The sequence below is a fragment of the Nomascus leucogenys genome, chromosome 4 (assembly GCF_006542625.1).
Source record: "Nomascus leucogenys isolate Asia chromosome 4, Asia_NLE_v1, whole genome shotgun sequence".
Taxonomy (NCBI): Eukaryota; Metazoa; Chordata; class Mammalia; order Primates; family Hylobatidae; genus Nomascus; species Nomascus leucogenys.
This window is the reverse complement of record NC_044384.1, coordinates 87,439,901-87,461,557: the sequence shown is the minus strand read 5'-3', so window position 1 is coordinate 87,461,557 and position 21,657 is coordinate 87,439,901. Positions and strand designations below refer to the sequence as shown.

General features: G+C 49.5%; 1 protein-coding gene across 7 annotated transcripts in view; it reads left to right on the top strand.

The window, feature by feature from the left end:
- Positions 1–7,371, top strand: part of KMT5B (lysine methyltransferase 5B) — a 58,886-nt gene extending 51,515 nt beyond the window's left edge. For 6 of the 7 annotated variants that reach the window (XM_030811367.1, XM_030811368.1, XM_030811365.1 and 3 more), the window contains one exon: positions 3,059–7,371. In XM_030811367.1, coding sequence (XP_030667227.1) covers positions 3,059–4,542 — 1,484 coding nt within the window. In that variant the 3' untranslated portion in view covers positions 4,543–7,371. The remainder of the gene's footprint in view (positions 1–3,058) is intronic. The other variant, XM_030811364.1, reaches the window with a different exon arrangement.
- Positions 7,372–21,657: the final 14,286 nt, after the last annotated feature.

Here is a 21,657-nt window from a genome sequence, read left to right as displayed (position 1 = left end):
TACACTAGGAAAGTCATCCTGGCTATGTGGTGGTAAACGGATTGTTGGGAAAACAATAGGAAAAAGAAAACTGCCATAGTTCATGCAGGAGGCTGTGACATTCGAGACAGGGAAGAGTAGACAGGTTGCAGTGACATTGCAGGGGTGGACTCCTTGGCACATGGTGATTGGCTTAGTGAGGCAGTTAAGGAGAGCAGGAGTCAAGGAGGACCTTCAGCTTTCTGCTTTGGCAGCTGGGCATGTGGTGATATTGACCAAGATGGAGACCTCGAAAGGGGACGTCGTCAGGAGACTTGATGGTGAGTTCCATTTAGGGGCTTAGAGACAGTCGATATTTGGTGACCTGGTTCTGTAATTTAGGAGCGAGTCTGGCCAGAGTTTGGGAACTGTCAGCCTGTAAGTGGTAATAACCGTGCGAGAATGGGTGCTTGTCACCTGGGGCCTAGGACTACGCAGACCTGAAGAAGAACAGTCTAAGGGGCTGATGAAGGAGGGTGCCAGGGATGGAGAAGGGAACCAGGAGAGTGTGCTCTCTTTGACAGCCAAGAGAAGAAAGGTTTTCTCAAGAAAAAGTGGTTATCAGTGTCACATTCAGAGAAATGAAGAAAGGGAAGGGCTGAAGAGTGTATGCTGGGTTTGACGACAAGAAGTTGTCGGATCACCAAAGGCTGTCTCATTGGAGGAGCAGGCTGGATCCAGATGGCAGGGATTGCTGTTGAGAATATGATATAGATGTGAGTGTTGTGTAAGGGTGCTTACAGGTACGTCATGAGAGTGGAATGGAAAGAGGAGAAATCAAAGGTTGGAAACCACTAAGTTTGGTCATAAATTAGTCCTTGAGAAGGCATAGAATGAGCAAAGGATCATCGTAGCCACATCTGAGAGAGCCAAGCAAAGGGAAGCCAAGCAGTGCAGTCCTTTCTTCACTAGTGTCTATATTGGCAGCACGTCCACTCAGTCCACCTTGTAGGCAAGCAGAAAGAAACCCTTTAGCCAAAGAGTTCCCTATTTTTTCTTATTTTCTAAATTTATTATTTAAAAAAAGAATTTGCTATCACATAGTTCTGTATAGTTCCAGTGGATAATCACTCATTCTCAAATTGAATCACATTCAAACTCCACCACTCCTACTATTCTGAAAAGAGGCGCCACCTTGGTAGCAGCCCACATGTGTAAGTATGTTCTTGGTTCAAACTGTGAATCCCCTTGCTGTGAATTCTGCTGGTTTATGTACCCTGAAGCCATTTATGAGCCAGTCTATGCGTGCAGGACCTTCTTTGTTTTTGTTTTTGTTTTTCTGAGAGGAAGTTTCACTCTTGTCACCCAGGCTGGAGTACAGTCGTGCGATTTTGGCTCACTGCAACCTCTGCCTCCCAGGTTCAAGTGATTCTCCTGCCTCAGCCTCCCCAGTAGCTGGGATTACAGGCACGTGCCACTGTGCCCGATTAATGTTTGTATTTTTAGTAGAGACAGAGTTTCACCATATTGGCCAGGTTGGTCTCAAACTCCTGACCTCAGATGCAGAGCCTTCTATTCTTGGTGGTTTGATATTTTTGGAATGCTTGTGATGCATTCTTTCTCCTCTTACGGTAACTTACTTGCTTAGCTGGGCGGAAGGAATGGCAGTTGCCCTGGCAACCTGAGGCATGTAGAAAGCGACAGAGATTTTTCTGCAGGATCCTGGTCCTCACTTGGGTGGGCAGTGTGCTGAGCTTACCCGTATTTTATTGTTTTTATTCTCCCTGTTCTGGTGAGAGGTGGTGATGATTCATTTTGTTATCGTGGCTTCTCTAGTGAATCTGTAAATGGAGTGTTTTGATTAGGAAGAAGTTTTTCAACTGGACATGCAAGAACTAAGTAATTGAGAAACGGACTTGTGTGGACTTCTATAAATAATAGTCCGGAATGTCAATACAGAGGAAAAATTAACATAGCAGAAAGTCAGTGGCAAGGTCAGAGACACTACAGGAGCAACTTAAGCTTGAGTCACAAATGAAGCCTTTTGAGAAGCCATTCAACTTTATTCTTTATATTGACGGCACGTCTACTCAATCCACATTGTAGGCAAGCCTCGTAAGCATAAAGAAATTCTGTAGCAAAAGAATTATCTAAATATCCTTATGTTTAAAAAAATATTTTCTACCTAGTAGTTCTGTATAATTCCAGTGGATAAGAATACACTCATTCTCAAATTGAATCATATTCATCACTACTCAGGTTGTCATTACCATTAGGGTCATTGTAACCCTTTTCTATCCTGGCCATGGAGGAAAGAAGTTGGATCTCCCTTTGTCCTGAGAGTGTACAATTGTAGCAGCGTGCATCTTCCTTCACTGTGATTGTTGGCATTGGGCAGTCACTGAAGGGACGGGGCTGAGTAAGCTTTGCAGCTCTTCTAAGTTGACAGCCCACTGGTTGCCTCTTCTGGTCCTCAGGGGGTTGAAGGGGACAACTTAGAATAGTGCACTTCTTTTTTGGTAGTGACTGTACTTTTCAGAGTGATAACATATGGTTCTTAGCATCTGTTTTTCTTGTTTGAAACCATTGGGATAGAATTTGTTCCTTAGAGCCCGTGAGTATTATATTTCTATTCTATGTTAATGGCCAAGTGCCGTACTTCCTTTGGGTTAATGAGTAATGGATTTTAGAAACATTTTAAATGACTAAGGAGAATCTGTGAAAGGAAAAAACCATGTTAACTTTCTTTGAAATCTTTTATGTGGGAAACTACTAAATCAGGAGAAGAAAGCATTCGTTTGGGCCAGTGTCATGACAGATTAAGAAGCTTAGAGGGGAATCTAGGTCCCTGCTGTGAAAAGCTCCTTAACCATACAACTACTTACCTCGAAAATGAATAGATGCCCCATAAATTAGAAAAGAACTTCAAAGAGAAGCAGTGCAGGGAATGCAGGTGCGCTGGCAGGATCTGCAGCAGGAGCCGTGGTGCTGGCATTTGTGTAATCTAAACGTGCTGTAGCTAATAGCCTGGGTTTGGGCATTCTTTTCTTGAACTCTGCTGTTACCAAGGCTTTTCACCTTTTTCTCTTTAACCTTACAGCTTCTAACCGAAAATCTTCAGTTGGCGTAAAAAAGAATAGCAAGAGCAGAACGTTAACGAGGCAATCTATGTCAAGAATTCCAGCTTCTTCCAACTCTACCTCATCTAAGCTTACTCATATAAATAATTCCAGGGTACCAAAGAAACTGAAGAAGCCTGCAAAGCCTTTACTTTCAAAGATAAAATTGAGAAATCATTGCAAGCGGCTGGAGCAAAAGAATGCTTCAAGAAAACTCGAAATGGGAAACTTAGTACTGAAAGAGCCTAAAGTAGTTCTATATAAAAATTTGCCCATTAAAAAAGATAAGGAGCCAGAGGGACCAGCCCAAGCCGCAGTTGCCAGCGGGTGCTTGACTAGACACGCGGCGAGAGAACACAGACAGAATCCTGTGAGAGGTGCTCATTCGCAGGGGGAGAGCTCACCCTGCACCTACATAACTCGGCGGTCAGTGAGGACAAGAACAAATCTGAAGGAGGCCTCTGACATCAAGCTTGAACCAAATACGATGGATGGCTATAAAAGCAGTGTGACGGAACCTTGCCCCGACAGTGGTGAACAACCACAGCCATCTCCCATGGTGCAGGAGGAAGAACTGGTTCATGAGACTGCACAAAAGGGGGAGGCAAAGTGTCATAAGAGTGACATAGGCATGTCCAAAAAGAAGCCACGACAAGGGAAACTTGTGAAACAGTTTGCGAAAATAGAGGAATCTACTCCAGTGCACGATTCTCCTGGAAAAGACGACGCGGTACCAGATTTGATGGGGCCCCACGCTGACCAGGGTGAGCACAGTGGCACTGTGGGCATGCCTGTGAGCTACACAGACTGTGTTCCTTCACCCGTCGGTTGTTCAGTTGTGACATCAGATAGCTTCAAAACAAAAGACAGCTTTAGAACTGCAAAAAGTAAAAAGAAGAGGCGAATCACAAGGTATGACGCACAGTTAATCCTAGAAAATAACTCTGGGATTCCCAAATTGACTCTTCGTAGGCGTCATGATAGCAGCAGCAAGACAAATGACCAAGAGAATGATGGAATGAATTCTTCAAAAATAAGCATCAAGTTAAGCAAAGACCATGACAATGATAACAATCTCTATGTAGCAAAGCTTAATAATGGATTTAACTCAGGATCAGGCAGTAGTTCCACAAAATTAAAAATCCAGCTAAAACGAGATGAGGAAAATAGGGGGTCTTATACAGAGGGGCTTCATGAAAATGGGGTGTGCTGCAGTGATCCTCTTTCTCTCTTGGAGTCTCGAATGGAGGTGGATGACTATAGTCAGTATGAGGAAGAAAGTACAGATGATTCCTCCTCTTCTGAGGGCGATGAAGAGGAGGATGACTATGATGATGACTTTGAAGACGATTTTATTCCTCTTCCTCCAGCTAAGCGATTGAGGTTAATAGTTGGAAAAGACTCTATAGATATTGACATTTCTTCAAGGAGAAGAGAAGATCAGTCTTTAAGGCTTAATGCCTAAGCTCTTGGTCTTAACTTGACCTGCGATAACTACTTTAAAGAAATAAACAATTCCAGTCAATTATTCCTCAACTGAAAGTTTAGTGGCAGCACTTCTATTGTCCCTTCACTTATCAGCATACTGTTGTAGAAAGTGTACAGCATACTGACTCAATTCTGAAGTCTGATTTGTGCAAATTTTTATCGTACTTTTTAAATAGCCTTCTTACGTGCAATTCTGAGTTAGAGGTAAAGCCCTGTTGTAAAATAAAGGCTCAAGCAAAATTGTACAGTGATAGCAACTTTCCACACAGGACGTTGAAAACAGTAATGTGGCTACACAGTTTTTTTAACTGTAAGAGCATCAGCTGGCTCTTTAATATATGACTAAACAATAATTTAAAACAAATCATAGTAGCAGCATATTAAGGGTTTCTAGTATGCTAATATCACCAGCAATGATCTTTGGCTTTTTGATTTATTTGCCAGATGTTTCCCCCTTGGAGTTTTGTCAGTTTCACACTGTTTGCTGGCCCAGGTGTACTGTTTGTGGCCTTTGTTAATATCGCAAACCATTGGTTGGGAGTCAGATTGGTTTCTTAAAAAAAAAAAAAAAATACAATGACATACGTGACAGCTCACTTTTCAGTACATTGTATGTACGAGGGTAGCAGTGTGTGGGATGAGGTTCGATACAGCGTATTTATTGCTTGTCATGTAAATTAAAAACCTTGTATTTAACTCTTTTCAATTCTTTTAGATAAAATTGTTCTTTGCAAGAATGATTGGTGCTTATTTTTTCAAAAATTTGCTGTGAACAACGTGATGACAACAAGCAACATTTATCTAATGAACTACAGCTATCTTAATTTGGTTCTTCAAGTTTTCTGTTGCACTTGTAAAATGCTACAAGGAATATTAAAAAAAATCTATTCACTTTAACTTATAATAGTTTATGAAATAAAAACATGAGTCACAGCTTTTGTTCTGTGGTAACCTATAAAAAAAGTTTGTCTTTGAGATTCAATGTAAAGAACTGAAAACAATGTACATGTTGTAAATATTTGTGTGTTGTGAGAAATTTTTGTCATAAGAAATTAAAAGAACTTACCAGGAAGGTTTTTAAGTTTAGAAATATTCATGCCAATAAATAGGAAATTATAAATATATAGTTTTAAGCACTGCATCAGTGGGAGTTCTTGGCTTATGTTAGTTTATGTTAGTTTATTATGAAAATATCAAAGATTTTTTTGACTAAATTATCAGTTAAACAAAAAGGAGTCAGATTTAATTTGTTTTTTGAAGCACTTTGAGAAAATTAACTTAATGAGCAAATTTTTATTACTACTTTATGTTCAGTACCAGGTTCTTTTCATTTCTCTGGATTATTTTGCAAATCATTGGACAGAGAATTTGGGAATATAAATCTGTAACAGGTGTTTGACACCCGTAGGTCTCTTTATTTCTGGGAAATGTGTACATGTACTTTCTGATATACAGTGTTCCTAAGTAAAAATCAATTTAGGGGATTTGTATAGTGTCTATAGGAAAGTAGCCCATGTCTTGAAATATGAAAAGGAATCTGAAGGTAATGAAAAGTCCAGTGGAGAAAATCTCCACTAACTTACCGTTACTACTAATTGATTCCTACTAGTTTCCAGGTTTGGGGGGATACTATTTAAATGATGCTCCTTAAGACTGTTAATTGCCCATAGGTTCCAAATAGAAATTAATAAGACTCATGAACATTTTTAGAAAGTAGATTGTTTTCTCCTGGTTCTCTAAGGAACTACTTCTGCAGTCTTACATAGTCTCATCCTTGTTTGTTGTGGTGCAGTTGAACTCCTCAGGCGTTTGGAAAGCATGTGGTAGACCTCCTTCCACACCCACCCACACCCCCCTTTGCTGCGTCTGGAGGTCTTCACCAGTGAAGTAGGGCAGGCCACACAGCCTCTCAGGAGCACCTGTCTGAGGCACCTGGAGCACTTTGCAGGCATATCCAGCCCTCATGGGGTCCCCGCATAGAAATGTGAACCCCTGCCACTGAGGAAGATGAAGGTAGACCCCGTGTCTGGAGGTGCTGGAGGGCAGTGGGTCGCCTCTTGTATTCCCACCTTAGTTTGGGATGTTTTGGAGAAGTTCAGAGACTAAATCTTAAACCTTATTTGAATACCAACAATAGCTATTTTGGGAATTTCAATCTTAAAAAGTGACAAAACACATTTCCCATTTTTCTTCATTTTTCAGCTGAATTTTAGTAACTTATTTATGATGTTTTAATTTTATCATGGCCTCCTCTTTGGAGGCTGACCTTCCCATGGGTCTCAAAGCAGTGACATTTGGTAGTAAATCACTGCCTCTCAGGAGTCGGTATGCACAAGCACTCAGCAGCCACTGTTGATGCCTTCTAGGAAAACCTAATTTCCGTTGGTAAAGGTAGGGGCCTCGGAACTGTTCCGGATCTGCTGTAGAACTTCACCGTGTGGAATGGTGACATCCACACACCGTTGACCAGTTTGGAAGAGGTTGCATTCAATAAAACTCTTAGCTTGAGCTTATACAATGATTGGTTAAGATTTTGGCATTGTAAGAATTAGGAGATGATTATAGAAACATATGTAAAGTGTTCAATTTTCAATCATTTTCAAATTACTGTTATAAATTGTTTTTGCTGAGTTGTAATACTTTTGAGATACAATGTATTCCTTGTACTGAAAGAATGAAAAAGGACTTTTTCAGCATTTGAGGTAAGTTCTTTAACGTTTCATTAAAAACATTTTTTACAAATATTTTGTACATGCACTTGCAGTATTGAGGTTAATCATTTTAATAAATTCGGAAATTAAAACAATTTGGCCGGTGTTCACTGTATCTGGAAAAAAAAAAAAATCAAAGTGGTGACTTTCTCCACAAAATTTTCATGTAAAACAGAATTTGTAAAATCAGTTTCTAAAGCTTTTCAATACCTGTGAGTGTTGAGTTCTCTGGGCCCTGGTCTCTTGTGTCTGGTGCCACTCATTTTTAAGAGAAGAGAGGGTAAACATTCATTCTTCTTTTAGTAGGGACACTTAAACTACATACCTTCCTAGTCCTTGAACCCAAGAAATGTTTGCCCTCAATATGGAGCACAATAACATTGAAGGCTTTTGCAACCCAAACGCATTAATAGTTCCTGATTACTTGGAGTTGTTTTTTTTCCCCCCTCACTGTATTGGTCAAAGTTAGCATACTCATAACTGGCCTGGATCCTTTTTTCTCCCATTTACTGTTGAAATATGACTGTACAGGAGGGAGGAAACCTGAATTTGCCCAGCTCTGCAACATCTGAGTATCCCTGAGCAAGCTGCTTAATCTCCACATCTCTTTCCTAGCACCTTGCACCATTCTGTGTCAGAGGTCAGTGTGGACGCCTGGTCCCATCATCAGTTAAGTTTCTGGTTGAGCTGCATTCACTCTTGAGGATAATCTGGGTGAGTGGTGCACACACTGGACTAGTCAAGTATTGATTATTGATTTTTTCCTAATTGATTGAAGTATCCACCCAAACTTGGGTTCCCAGTATGGAAAAAGGCTAAGCGTGGCATGTCTGTTAAGTACTTAGGAGTCTGCATCTCAGGTTTTCTCTCTACTCTTCCAATAGCCAATGGCAGCTAACTTGCTGGGAGCCCTTGTGTGACTCGTTTCTCAAACGTCAACTTTCTGTCACTGACATGCTGCACCGTCGTGCACTCTGCTGCAGAACCCAGTCGCACCCAGAGCAGAGTACAAGCAAGTTGCCAGCTCCAGGGCACTCCCTGTGACTATGGCACGTGTGACCCTCGCATGCAAGGGAAGGTGAGGTCTCCAGCCTTCTACTCCCTCCCTGATGTCCTAGAGCACATGGGCATTACTTGTGTTTGCTAATGATAGAGCCCAGGGGAAAAGGGAATTTATTGATTTAGAGACGGAGTCTCACTCTGTTGCCCAGGCTGGAGTGCAGTGGCACAATCTGGACTCACTGCAACCTCCACCTCCCAGGTTCAAGCGGTTCTTCTGCCTCAGCCTCCCAAGTAGCTGGGACTACAGGCACCCGCCACCACGCTGGGTTAATTTTTGGGTTTTTTTGGTAGAGATGGAGTTTAACCATGTTCGCCAGGCTGGTCTCGAACTCCTGACCTCAAGTGATCTGCCCGTCTCAGCCTCCCAAAGTGCTGGGATTACAGGCATGAGCCACCATGCCTGGCTGAAAAGTAAATTTGGATTCTTCAGAAAGGGTACCAGTATTGCTAGGGGCAGTGTGTGTGAAGACTGAGAAAGGGGGTTGCTCACTAACACTGCTTCCACCGTCTGCCACTCATTTTCTCCCAGGCCGTTAAGCTTAACACATATTCATGGAAACTGTTGTAAAGCTGCTAATCTGGAGGACGGAAGACAGATGCAGGCCCGTAGAGACTGCTTTGGTAATGTTCTGAAAAAGCCAGATCTGTTGCCAGATCCCGTGTCCTCCTTGCCAGGTTTGTGGGGTTTTCAGCTGACTCGCGGTAAACAGTGACTTAGGTCTTTTTGGGGCAGCCCACCTTGTTGAGTCTGCTCTGGCTGAAGGGAGGCAGAGCGCTGCTGGGCCTGCTCAGGCACACCAGACTGCTGGAACCAGTGCGAGGCCCTGAGCAGCTGCGGCCCAGTGTGGCAGGAGTGAAGGTGCACTTCAGTGTTGTCTGAGCACGTAGTACGTTCTTGGGGTTTGGGGCAGGGAACAAGATTTGAGTCTTCAATGTGGGGTAAAATCAAAGCCATGGGAGTGGGTGTCTTGGTCTCTTTGTGCTACTATCACAATATCACAGACTGGGCAATTTAGAACCAATAGACGTTTATTTGGTTCATGGTTCTGGAGGCTGGGAAGTTCAAGATGGAGGGGCCAATTCTGGTGAGGAAGACCTTTCTGCTGCATCATCCCATGCTACAGAGAGGGGAAGGGGCTTGACTTCTTTTATCGGGAGCCCACTCCCATGATAACGGCATTAATCCATTCATGAGGCAGGGCCTTCATGAACTAATTGCCTCTTAGACCCCACTTCTCAACACACTGTTGCACTGGGGGCTGAGTTTCCAGCGTGAACCTGGAGCCACGCTCAGACCACAGCAGTGAGCTAGCCTAGGGAGCTGGCTGAGGGCAGCCCCTGCACCCACCCTCACTGAGGCATGGGGGCGGCAGGAAAGGCTGCTCCCCCGCCATTGGTCCTCGACCTCGGAGAGCTGAGCTTAGGCCAGTGCTTCAAGGAAGAGCCAGATGGGTTGAGAGGGTGGAGGCAAAGTTTGTCTGTGAAGGAGGAACAAGGGAGGATGACCACTGGGAAGGGAGGAGGTTCATTTCATTAATAGGAGACGCAAGTTTAATCTTGGAGGCGGGGAACTTGCATAGGGCTACGTGTGTTCTGAGAAAGAAACTGAAGGAGTTACTCGGAGTAGGGCCTCGGGGAGGTCTTCAGAGACTAGATCTGTCTTCCTTCCAGGAGGAAAAGAGGATTTGGGATGTGGTGAGGGAGCTGGTCCAGAGTGAGGCTTTCTCTCTTGTCTGGAAAGTAGGAGGCATCTGAGAGTGAAGACAGGAGGGCCAGGAGGTTTGAGGGGTAAGAAGGAGGTTTGAAATTGAGAATGGGAAAGCATGCTGACTGTGGAAACCTAGTCATCATTCATTAAGGAAATATCTACTCATCACTTTCAAGGTACCAGTCAGTGTCCTGAGCCCAGGCTGGTGGCCAGCACTTCCCTGCACAGGTGCGAGCCTCTCAGGCACACGTGGGCCTTTACCCAGGTGGAGACCACAGAAGACGGCAGGGCTGGGGGCCCTAGGGTTCAGGTTGGCAGGAGAAGGGGTTGCATGAGAAGCCGTACATACCTGCAGGTCAGGGAAGAAACGGTGAGTCTGTGAGCTGAGTGTGTCACTAGACAGGTGAAGGTGGAGGTGTTTGAGTCCTGGAGGCTCCCCGTGGGCAGAGGACTGCCAAGCTTTGGAGCAGTAAGCACGTGTGGAGGGCAGGCGGAGGATGGGCGCTCAGAGCTCTGGAGGGGCCACGCTTTCCTGTGAGAACAAGGTCCTAGACGGGGCCCTGGTAGTGGAGTGGTCACAGTTGTGAGAAATCACGGCATTGGTCACCGAAGATGATGGCAGACAACCTTCATGGTGGGCCTCCAGTGCACTGCCAATGAGTGCAGGCTTCTGGGGCCCAGAGCCCCGGGAACAAAGCAACACGCCCCGGGGGGCTACCACACTCCATACAGGCAGCCAGACAGAAACTGGGCCTGTGGGGAAACGAACGGGGAATGCCCCACTCAGGGTGGTGGTGCTCTGGGGCAAATATGTTCTTAATAAACAAGGAAATCGGCCTGCCTGAGATCGTGCAGCTGGTGGCAAGTGACAGAGCCAGACATTAACCCCAGGCTCTAAGGCACCAGCTTGTTTGTTTTTGTTTTTGTTTTTGTTTTGAGACAGGGTTTCACTTTGTCACCCAGGCTGGAGTACAGTGGTGTGACCATGACTGACTGTAGCCTTGACCTCCCAGACCCGAGCAGCCCTCCTGCCTCAGCCTCCTGCTGAGGAGCTGTAACAACAGGTGCATACCACCATGCCCCACTAAATTTTTTACTTTTTGTAGAGACAGGGGGTCTCCCTATATTGCCCAGGCTCGTCTCAAACATCTAGAGAGCACAGGTAAGGACCACAGAGCTGCCAGTGCTCCAGAGACCCCCAGCCCCAGCTGCACAGCCCCACCTTTGCCAGGGTGATTCTGGAAGTCTCTGTCTCCTCGGCATTCCTGTGGGTTTACTTGGGAGGCTGAGGCTGGAGGATCGCTTGAGCCCAGGAGTCCAGCCTGGGCAACATAGCAAGACCAATCCATCTCTTTAAAAGAAAAAAAAGGCCGGGCACGGTGGCTCACGCCTGTAATCCCAGCACTTTGGGAGGCCGAGGCAGGCAGATCACGAGGTCAGGAGCTCGAGACCAAACTGGCTAACATGGTGAAACCCCGTCTCTACTAAAAATACAAAAAATTAGCCGGGTGTGGTGGCGGGCGCCTGCAGTCCCAGCTACTTGGGAGGCTGAGGCAGGAGAATCACTTGAACCTGGGAGGCAGAGGTTGCAGTGAGCCGAGATCGTGCCACTGCACTCCAGCGTGGTGACAGAGCGAGACTCTGTCTCAAAAAAAAAAAAAAATAAGAATCCCTGTGGGTGAAAAATAGGAATCATTGCTTTCTACCCACTTTCCATGCAGTTATGTGGGGCCAAAAGTCTGTCTAAAGATTATGGCCCAGATAAGTGGGGTGATCCACACCCATTGTCAAATATACTTAAGGAGCTTGAGAAGTGGGAGAGGTGCCACTGCCCAAAGCACAGGCTCCTGGGAAGCCACAGGTGTTTGCTGGCCCTCACGCACTCCATGGGGGCAGGCCTCTTGTTATCCAAAAGGGTGAGTCAAACACCCTGAGTGTTTTTTCGTTTTGTTTTGTTTTTCTGTTTTTCTTTTTCTTTTTCTTTTTTTTTTTTTCTGAGACAAGGTCTCGCTTTGTTGCCCAAGATTGGAGTGCAGTGGTGAAATCTTGGCTCACCACAGCCTCGACCTCCTGGGTTCAGGTGATCCTCCCACCTCAGTCTCCCAAGTAGCTGGGACTATAGGCACAGACCACCACACCCAGCTAATTTTCTGTATTTTTAGTAGAGATGGGGTGGGGGGGTCTCATCTCACCGTGTTCCCCAAGCTGGTCTTGAACTCATGACCTCAAGTGATCCACCCACCTTGGCCTCTCAAACTGCTGGGATTACAGGTGTGAGCCAGCATGCCCAGCCTGGACTTGGTGATTTTAATAGCGACTTGACAGAAATGTCATCCAGGGGCAAAGGAATAACTGCATTTGATGAGGAGAAGGTTTCTTGTGTTATTCTCTAAATTATTACTGTGATTCCCCTCAGGACAAGTGTTTTCTCTCATGGGGCAGATGCTGGAAGCTATAATTACACGAATGGGAAGCAGGATTCTATTTACAGAAAGGCAATTTACATCTCAGAAGCACGTCTGCAAAGCACGTTACACTTTTGCCACTCTTCATGTGTGTGGTTACTCCCTGAGCAGCAGGCTGGGGTTGGGTAATTTTGATTTCATCACACCAGCCTCAGTGGGGATGGCAAGCTGGGCACTGATTGGAAGTGACTGGGAGCTACAGGCCAGGAATCTTGGACTTAGCTGTTCTCCAGAGTGACTCTTCTTTTTCCTTTTTTTTTTTTTTTTTTCTGAGACAGAGTCTCACTCTGTCGCCCGGGCTGGAGTGCAGTGGCGCGATCTCGGGGGCACTGCAATCTCCGCCTCCCGGTTCAAGCAATTCTCCTGCCTCAGCCTCCTGAGTAGCTGGGACTACCAGCGTGCACCACCATACCCAGCTAGTTTTTGTATTTTTAGTAGAGAAAGGGTTTCACCGTGTTGGCCAGGCTGGTCTCAAACTCCTGACCTCAAGTGATCCACCCACCTTGGCCTCTCAAAGTTCTGGGATTACAGGTGTGAGCCACTGCGCCTGGCCCAGAGTGACTCTTCTATACACAAAACTCTAATATCCTCCTCCTGCCAGTCAAACCACATTTTTCTTCTGCGGTAAGCGGCACGCTGGGGAGGCTGAGCTAGGTATGGTGGCACATGACTGTCATCCAAGTGGACCAGAGCTGACTCAGGCACCCGCTTGGCCTGGGGCAAGGCTGGGGGGCACCTGCCCTGCCTCACTTGTTCCCAAACCTCAGGTTTCTAACTTGTAAAGCAGAGGGAGTGAAAGCACTCTGGGTTTGTTGAGGATTCAGCAGGAGAGTGCCCATCGTGCCCTTCACATGGGTCTGCACCTGAGTCAGTTGGTGCCCATGTCCTGCCTCAACAGTCTGTGGGTGCACCCCAGACACCTCATGCACCCTGCTCTGCCTCTAACCTCTGCCCTCCTCAGCTGACACCTACTCAAGCTGCCTTGATCACAACCTTCTCCAGCCCAGCTTCAGTACTCAGACGATCCTGGATCCCGGTTCTATTTTCCCCTGGCTGATGCCCCTCTGTCAGTCACGCCGCCTCTGTTTACCCGAAACCTCTGCTCCAACCCCAGGCCTCTCCTCCTTCCAAGGGAGTCTCTCTGGAGTCATCTGCTCCCTTGACAGCCTTCCCTATTTGACTGCCGAATAAGGGCTGCTCACTCAAAAGGCACAGGGGATATGGGGGTGATTGAAACCCACTCCTTTCCCTCCAGGGAAACACACACGAACATCAGTAAAATGTGGTAATTGCCAGGATGCGTGTGTGGAAGAAGCGTGGCAGGAGGACCAAGGAGAGTGCCCCCTGTTTCTGCCGGGGAACCAAGCAAAGCAGGCTTCATGGAGGAGGTAAAATTAAGAAGGGTCCTGAGAGATGAATAGGAGTTCATAAGCCCAAAGGGCAGAGATGGTGGACACCTGCAAAGTCCTGGAGACATGGAAGGACAGGGTGTCTTATGGAAAGGGGGATGAGAAATTCAGCGTGGCCAATCCAGAAAGTTTAAAAGGGGATGATAGCTGGCCGGACACAGTGGCTCACGCCTATAATCCCAGCACTTTGGGAGGCTGAGGCGGGCAGGAGATCGAGACCATCCTGGCTAACACGGTGAAACCCTGTCTCTACTAAAAATACAAAAAATTAGCCGGGCGTGGTGGCGGCCGCCTGTGTCCCAGCTACTCAGGAGGCTGAGGCAAGAGAATGGTGTGAACCCGGGAGGCGGAGCTTACAGGGAGCCGAGATCGTGCCACTGTACTCCAGCCTGGGCGACAGAGCGAGACTCCATTTCAAAAACAAAAAACAAAAAACAAAAAAACAAAAAGGATGATAGCTGAGGACCATTGACCTTAGGAGACAGGGGGGCATCTGCCTCTAGGTGAGGGCCCTGATCAGGCACCCTAGGGGCAGATTCTGTCTTCACCACCTCCTGATTTTGCAGCTTTTCCTATCTGAGCCTTAGTTTCTGATCTGTAAAATGGAGATGATAATAGTACCCAACTCACTGAGGATGAAATAAAACAGCAAAAGATGCGTGAACACCACGTTGGGTGCGTGGTAAGCGTTCGGTAACTGTTAGCAGCTTTTGTTATTTCCTGGAATCTAATAGCAAAGCCTGTACTTTTCTACTGGCTTCAACTAATCAGCCCCAGCCCCAGCCCAGCCTTCCAACTTCCTCCTGGCCCCCAGCCCCAAGTGTGGCCCAACCATTCCAGGGCTGGGTGTCTTCCCAGAGCAGAGAGATCCAGGCCTCCCACAGTACAGAGAGGCAGGGACAGTGACTTGCCTGGGGGCACACAGTGAACAGGAGCAGGGGTAGCCAGGGCTTGAACCCAGGGCAGTAGCTGCCCTTCCCTGACTGTCGGCTGTGGCAGGCAGTGCCCCAGAAGGGCTGCTCCGGGCTCTGAGCCAGCAGCAGCCCAGCCAGCAAGGAGGTGGCCGCTGTTGACACATGATAACACGTGTTTGTTTAGCTAGAGCCACTCACCAAAGGGGCATTCAACTCCCTGCAGCAGGGAGCTGAGCTTGAGGCCAGAGTCTTTCTGCCCTTCCTCCCTGACACCCACAAGGGCTGCTCTGGCCTTAGAGGTCGCCTGGCTGGAAACTCACAACTGTGTGTCTCCTGGATGTTTGGGAACACGCAAATCCAACAAGGTTCCACATCGCTGCTCCTGGGCGGTGTAGCCCGAGGCTCCAAGTGGGACAGCAGTCCCAGTGTCCCCCAACCTACCAGCTCTACCACATGGAGTGCTCCAGGCTGGGGACCCCTGGGAGGCCCTGAGGAGTGGTGGCTTAAAGAAGTGGGGGCACTGCTGGTCAGTGGTCTCAGCGCTCCCCTGGGTCATGAAGGTCTTTGCACTTGCTTCTCCCTCTGCCTGGGACCCCCTCTCTGCCCCACCCGCTCAGGTCTCTTTGTAGATGTCACCTCCCGAATCTTCCCTTACCCCTTACTGCCATCCCGGGGCTTCCCTCCCCTTAGCCCTGAGCCCTCCAGCCACATGGGGTCCTTGGGGCCAATGTCAGGCTGATGGGGAAGGGGCTTCTTCTTTGGGAAAGGAGCCCCCAGAGACTCCAGCCTCCATAATTCGGCAGGATTCAGGTCACCCTGAAGTCAAAACCTCAGGCTGCCAGCCGCTGTCAGAGCCCCTGGGCCAGCCCAGACCCCTCCCACCCAGGAGGAGTGCATGGAGCCCAGGAGGCCATGTTGGGCATGGAGCCCAGGAGGCCATGTTGGGCAAACAGGCTGTGCCCAGACAGTGCCCCAAGACCAACTCATCACACCCAGTGAGTCCTGGCAGAGAAGGAGCCAGAAACCGGGGGCAGAGCTTTCTCTGGGTTGGGCAAACGACGTGGCGTGAGGTCTGAGCAGCCTCTGGCTTCACCCTGCTGCTGCCACAGCCTGTGTGCCAGGAGAGCTCAGGGGACTGGCAAGAAAAGAACTGTCCTCGGGCTGGCCCTCTGCCTACTTCCTGGTATAGAACTCCCTGCCCCGGGGGTTCCCACACGGCCCTGAGGGCTGGGCCCCAACAGCACAAAGCTCAAAAACCCAGCCTCCCAAGGTGGGCGGATCACCTGAGGTCAGGAGTTCAAGACCAGCCTGCCCAACATGGCAAAACCCCGTCTCTACTAAAAATACAAAAAATTTGCTGAGTGTGGTGGTGGGCGCCTGTAATCCCAGCTACTCGGGAGGCTGAGGCAGGAGAATCGCTTGAACCTGGGAGGTGGAGGTTGCACTGAGCCAAGATCGTACCATTGCACTCCAGCCTGGGCAACAGAGCGAAACTTCGTCTCAAAAAAACAAAAAACACCAGCCTCATCCAGCTTCAAGGGGCCAGCCTCCCCCAACTGCCTTTGCACAGCCAAGAAATACAGAGAGGGAAACTGAGGCCCAGTGACGGGCCAAGCGTGTGTGTCAGGCAGGGGCAGAGCTGGCACGAGGCCCCATCTCTCCTCCAGACGAGAAGAAGGGAAAGTGTGCTCTGGTCGGGGAGTAGCGCTGCAGGCTCAAAAGAAGGAATGAGAGAGAGAGGTGCAGGGTGCCCAGTGATGGGCCCAGTAGGGAGATGGGGCCTGGCACGGCCCCATCCTGAAGCTGCTCCTCCCACCCCCAGTGGGGCAGCCAGGTTAGCATGTGACCCCTTGGCTGGCAGACACGCAGAACAGGGCTGTCCTGGAGATGAGCCAGGTGTGACCCATGCCCCCATACCAGGCAGCATTCTGGGCACTGAGTCACAGACCTGAGGTTCCCAGCCATTACGTCAGGTAAACAGACTGCAGTAAGGGTGACAGCGTGTTACTGACCACGTGGCTTCCAAAGGCCATGGTGTCAGCCGGGTTCAGAGGGGTCCTGTTGAGAGTGGCTGACCTTGGCCTCTGGCCTCCAGAAGCTGCAAAGGACTGGCCTCTTTCCCTCCTCCAGCTTCAGCCACCCCCAGACCAAGGCACTAAACGGTCCAGCTCCTACAGCCACAGCACCCTGGGGCTGTGTGCAGGGAAACTCACTCCAAGATTCCATGCATTCATTCACTCACTCATTCATTCATTTATGCTCTGTTTGCTGAGCCTCCACTCTGTACCATCATCTACATGGGGCGCTCCTTGCGCATCCGGGAATTCCCTCTCCTTGCCCTCAGGTTGTCCCAGTCTGACCGGGGAGACAGACAGACAGACAGACACACACACACCATACACATCACACACACACACACTGTGGTTGGGGCTTTGATGAGTACAACGTAGGTTATGGAGTACACAGAGAAGTTGTGCGTGTGTGTGTGTGTGTGTGTGTGTGTGTGTCTGTGTCTTCCTGGGGTCGGGGGAGGATTGTAGGCACAGCAGAGAAGACTTCTGGGAGGAAGTGTCCTTTGAGCTGGGTTTTGAGGGAGAAAGAAGAGTTGGGCCACAGTGGTGAGGAAGGGTCCTACGGCCTTCAACACTGCCTCAGCAGCTGCAGCAAAGCAGCAGTAGAGCCCCTCCCACATCCTTCACCCCCACCTCACTCACTGACAACAGCCTTACCTCCTGGGCTGAGAGCTGAGGCCTCAGACATGGCCCACAACCTCACACTAACTTGTTTACAACTAGAACAGCACTACTTTAACAAGACACTGATGATGTTTTATGTGTTTTTATTTTATTTTATTTTTTTTTTTTTTGAGACAGAGTCTTGCTCTGTCGCCCAGGCTGGAGTGCAGTGGTGCAATCTCCGCTCACTGCAAGCTCCGCCTCCCGGGTTCATGCCATTCTCCTGCCTCAGCCTCCCGAGTAGCTGGGACTACAGGCGCCCATCACCATGTCTGGCTAATTTTTTTGTATTTTTAGTAGAGACGGGGTTTCACCGTGTTAGCCAGGATGATCTCGATCTCCTAACCTCGTGATCTGCCTGCCTCGGCCTCCCAAAGTGCTGGGATTACAGGCGTGAGCCACCGTGCCCAGCCTACCTGGCTATTTTTAGTTATTTATGTATCTTGAGTCAGGGTCTCATTCTGTTGCCTAGGCTGGGGTGCAGTGGCATGATCACGGCTCATTGGAGCCTCAACCTCCAGGGCTCAGGTGATCGTCCCACCTCAGCCTCCCAAGAAGCTGGGACCACAGGCATGTGCCACCATGCCTGGGTAATTTTTGTATTTTCTGTAGAGACGGGATTTTGCCATATTACCCAGGGTGGACTGATGATGTTTTTAAAAGAAGATAGGCCGGCGCGGTGGCTCTTGCCTGTAATCCCAGCACTTTGAGAGGCCGAGGTGGGCAGATCACGAGGTCAGGAGATTGAGACCATCCTGGCCAACATGGTGAAACCCCGTCTCTACTAAAAATACAAGAATTAGCTGGGTGTGGTGGTGTGCGTCTTTAGTCCCAGCTACTCGGGAGGCTGAGGCAGGAGAATCACTTGAACCCGGGAGGCAGAGAGGAGCTGAGATTGCGCCACTGCACTCCAGCCTGGGCAACAGAATGAGACTCCGTCTAAAAATAAATAAATAAATAATAAATAAATAAAAGAAGAGAGAGGAGTTTTTGGTGGAATTGTAGAATTCAGGGTCTGGGATCACACAGACCTAGGTTTGAGCATAGATTCAGCCACTTATTGGCTGAAACGTTTGTCTTTCTGAGCCTCCATTTCTTCATCTATGAAATGGGTGCTCATGAAGCTTTGGCAAGGCTGAAGTGAGGTGACTCATTGGATGTGTCCAGCATGGTGCCTGGCCTTGGGTCAGCTCTCCGTAAGGCCCTGATCTTGGCTGTTAGAGAGGTTCCTGAGACAGAGGCTGGGCCGGGCACTTGCTGTTTGGAGAAGGGGAGGAGACATTATTCTCCCCTCTCCAAGAGAACATTCCGTCCGCAACTGTTTCTCACACTCTGAGCTCCAGCATGTACCTGCCGCCTCTCCAGACTCCATCCAGCTCCTGCTGCCAAGGCGAGGAAGAAAGGATGGCCACCATCAGCAGGGCTGGCGACAGCGGGGCCTGCGTTCCCCCGTCAGGGTCATTCACTACTTCTGACTCCTGGAGTCCATTACCCCCTCTTTGGAAAGGTCACCTCCCCATTCTCAGTTCATGTGGCTCAGGGAGGACAGGCCTTTCCTGACCCCAGCCTACTCCATGGCTGGCCTCTGAGAGGGCGCACCCCCCGGGCACTGTGACTGGTCAGGGATGAACATATCACCAAGCCTGGCCAATGAGACGCAGCCTGGGGACTTCAGCTGGGACCCTGAGGCAAGGTGACCTCTCTCTCCACTGGGGTAGCCTCATGGGCAGGACGTGAGCCTGAAGCTGGAGGCCACCATCTTGCTGTCGCAGGGGAGAGGCTGCCAGGGAGGAAGCTGGACCGCCAGATGTGCATCTGAAAGCCCAGGTGCCTCAACCTGCAGCCCAGAGAAAACCTCCAGGCCTCTGCCAACCTGCCTCGGTGCAGCAAGAGTCCAGCCTGGGCAAGGGGATTCGGAGGCTTGAGCTCAGGCCCCAGGCCAGCCCCAGCACTGATCTGCTGCACAACCCAGGGCCAAGCACTGCCTTGTTCTGAACTTCTGTCAACAGCAGGCCCTGTCCCTGCCCTGTGGAGTGCACAGGGCTGACAAGGCCCAGGCAAGGAGACAAGGTGGACAGGTGAGGGCCACGGCAGTCCCCTACCCCACAGGGCAGCAGCCCTAGGAGAGGGAGGGGAGGCACGCTGGCCCGCCCTGCTTCCCTCACCCTGCCATGCCAGTTCCCCAACCGGCGTCCTGGCCTCCCACGGGGCACTGACCCACAGCCAGGGAGAAACAGACAAGCTGGAAGCTTCACACTCCTGGGTTTGAATTCACACCCCACCACCTCCCAACTGTGTGATTCGGGGCAAATGACATCACCTTTTTGAACCTCACTTTCCTCATCTGTTACCAGGAAATGGAAAGAGCGCCTCGTCCTCGTCGGCCATCACCGCAGGCACTGGGCTTGTGTGTCCCCAGTGTCGCCCTGGTTTATCTCCACGTCCCCATGAGAGACGCCACCACTGCCTGTTCCAAATGAGGAAACAGGAAAATGAGACTCAGGCACATGAAGTGACCAAAAAACCACAAACCCACAGAACTGGCAGAGCCGGGCTCGCACCCCCAGCTTTCCTGTTCTAAAACCAGTCCTGCCTCAGCCTCCTGGGGCCTGGCACCCGGTGAGTGCTTGGCACAGGGGCTTGGCACCAGTGAGTGCTTGGCAAATGCTGGCTATTAACCTAGAAGGACATTTCTTGGGGTAGGAGTCCCTGGCTGCTTGTTGAGCTGCCCCACACCTGGTGTCCCTTCTGCAATGTGGAATTCCCCACTGAGGGGGTCTTGTTGAGCGCAGGGACCAGAGCCTTGTTCCTCCATTCCCCAGCCTCTAGAGCTCAGGCCTATAGGCCCAACTGCTTTGCCTTAACACCTCTGTCTCATCAAGGTTCAGTTGGGAAAATGGCATTTCAAGCAGGAAAGGACTGAACATGGGGAATTTGAGGCTTGCAAAACCATCCAAAGAGCTGAGGGGCAGCCACACCTGGTCCAGAAGTTAGGATTTGTAGCCGGGCATGGTGGCGCATGCCGGCGGTCCCAGCTACTCAGGAGGCTGGGGCAGGAGGACTGCTTGGGCCTGGGAGGTCAAGGCTGAAATGAGCCATGATTGCACCACTGCACTCCAGCCTAGGTGACAGACAGAGACCCTGTCTTAAGAAAAAGAAAGAAAAGAAACTAGGACTGGAGGAACTGCAGGAGCATGCACCACTGTGGAGGGCTGGTCAGCCCCAGGAGACCCCCAGAAGTCACTGGCAAAGTGTCACATCTGGCAAAGCCCACTCCTGCCTGCCACGGCACCTCCCCACAGCCTTCCAGGTGTCAGGCAAATGCCCATGACTGACAGGCTGTAACCCAGAACCCTGCTGCAGGGGCTTCGAGGAAACGTGGCTGTCAGGCTTCCAGCCCCTGCAGCCCCCGGCAGCCACAGAGCAGGGAAAATGGTGCTGAGTGTCCAAGGCCCTCAGCCCTAAGAGGACTGCAAAGTGCCCTGCACTGACCTGGCACACAGGTGCCCCCAATGCAATGCCGCCTCTTCCTCCTCATGTGTGTGGTCCTGGGCAGGTTGCCAGATTGCTCTGTGCCTGCCTCCTTGTCTGCAAAATCAAGATAATAATAACCCCCACCCCACAGGGCTAACGTAAGGATTCTTTGTGATAATCCATGTAGAAAGTTTGGCACAGGGGCCTGGCACCCCAGTGACAGCTCAACAAATGCTGGCTGTTATTATCTTAGAGGACATTTCTCGGGGTAGGAGCCCCTGGCTGCTTGTTTAGCTGCCCCGCATCTGGTGCCCCTTCTGCAATGAGGAATTCCCCACTGAGGGGGTCTTGTTGAGCATGGGGACCAGAGACTTGTCCCTCCATTTCCCAGCCTCTAGAGCTCAGGCCTATAGATTCCTCCACAAAGAATCAGGGCCCATTGGGACCTCTTCCCAGTGGCTATGGCCACAGCATCCCAGAGTGGCACTGTCCCCAATGGTGACATCCACAGTGTCAGCAGTGGTTACAGTGGCCCCTAGACCAGCCTATTCCTGGGGTAACCCGGGCTGTGGGGCAGCTTCCTACCTCCTTGAGCTCCTCCTTCTTTCCAAGCC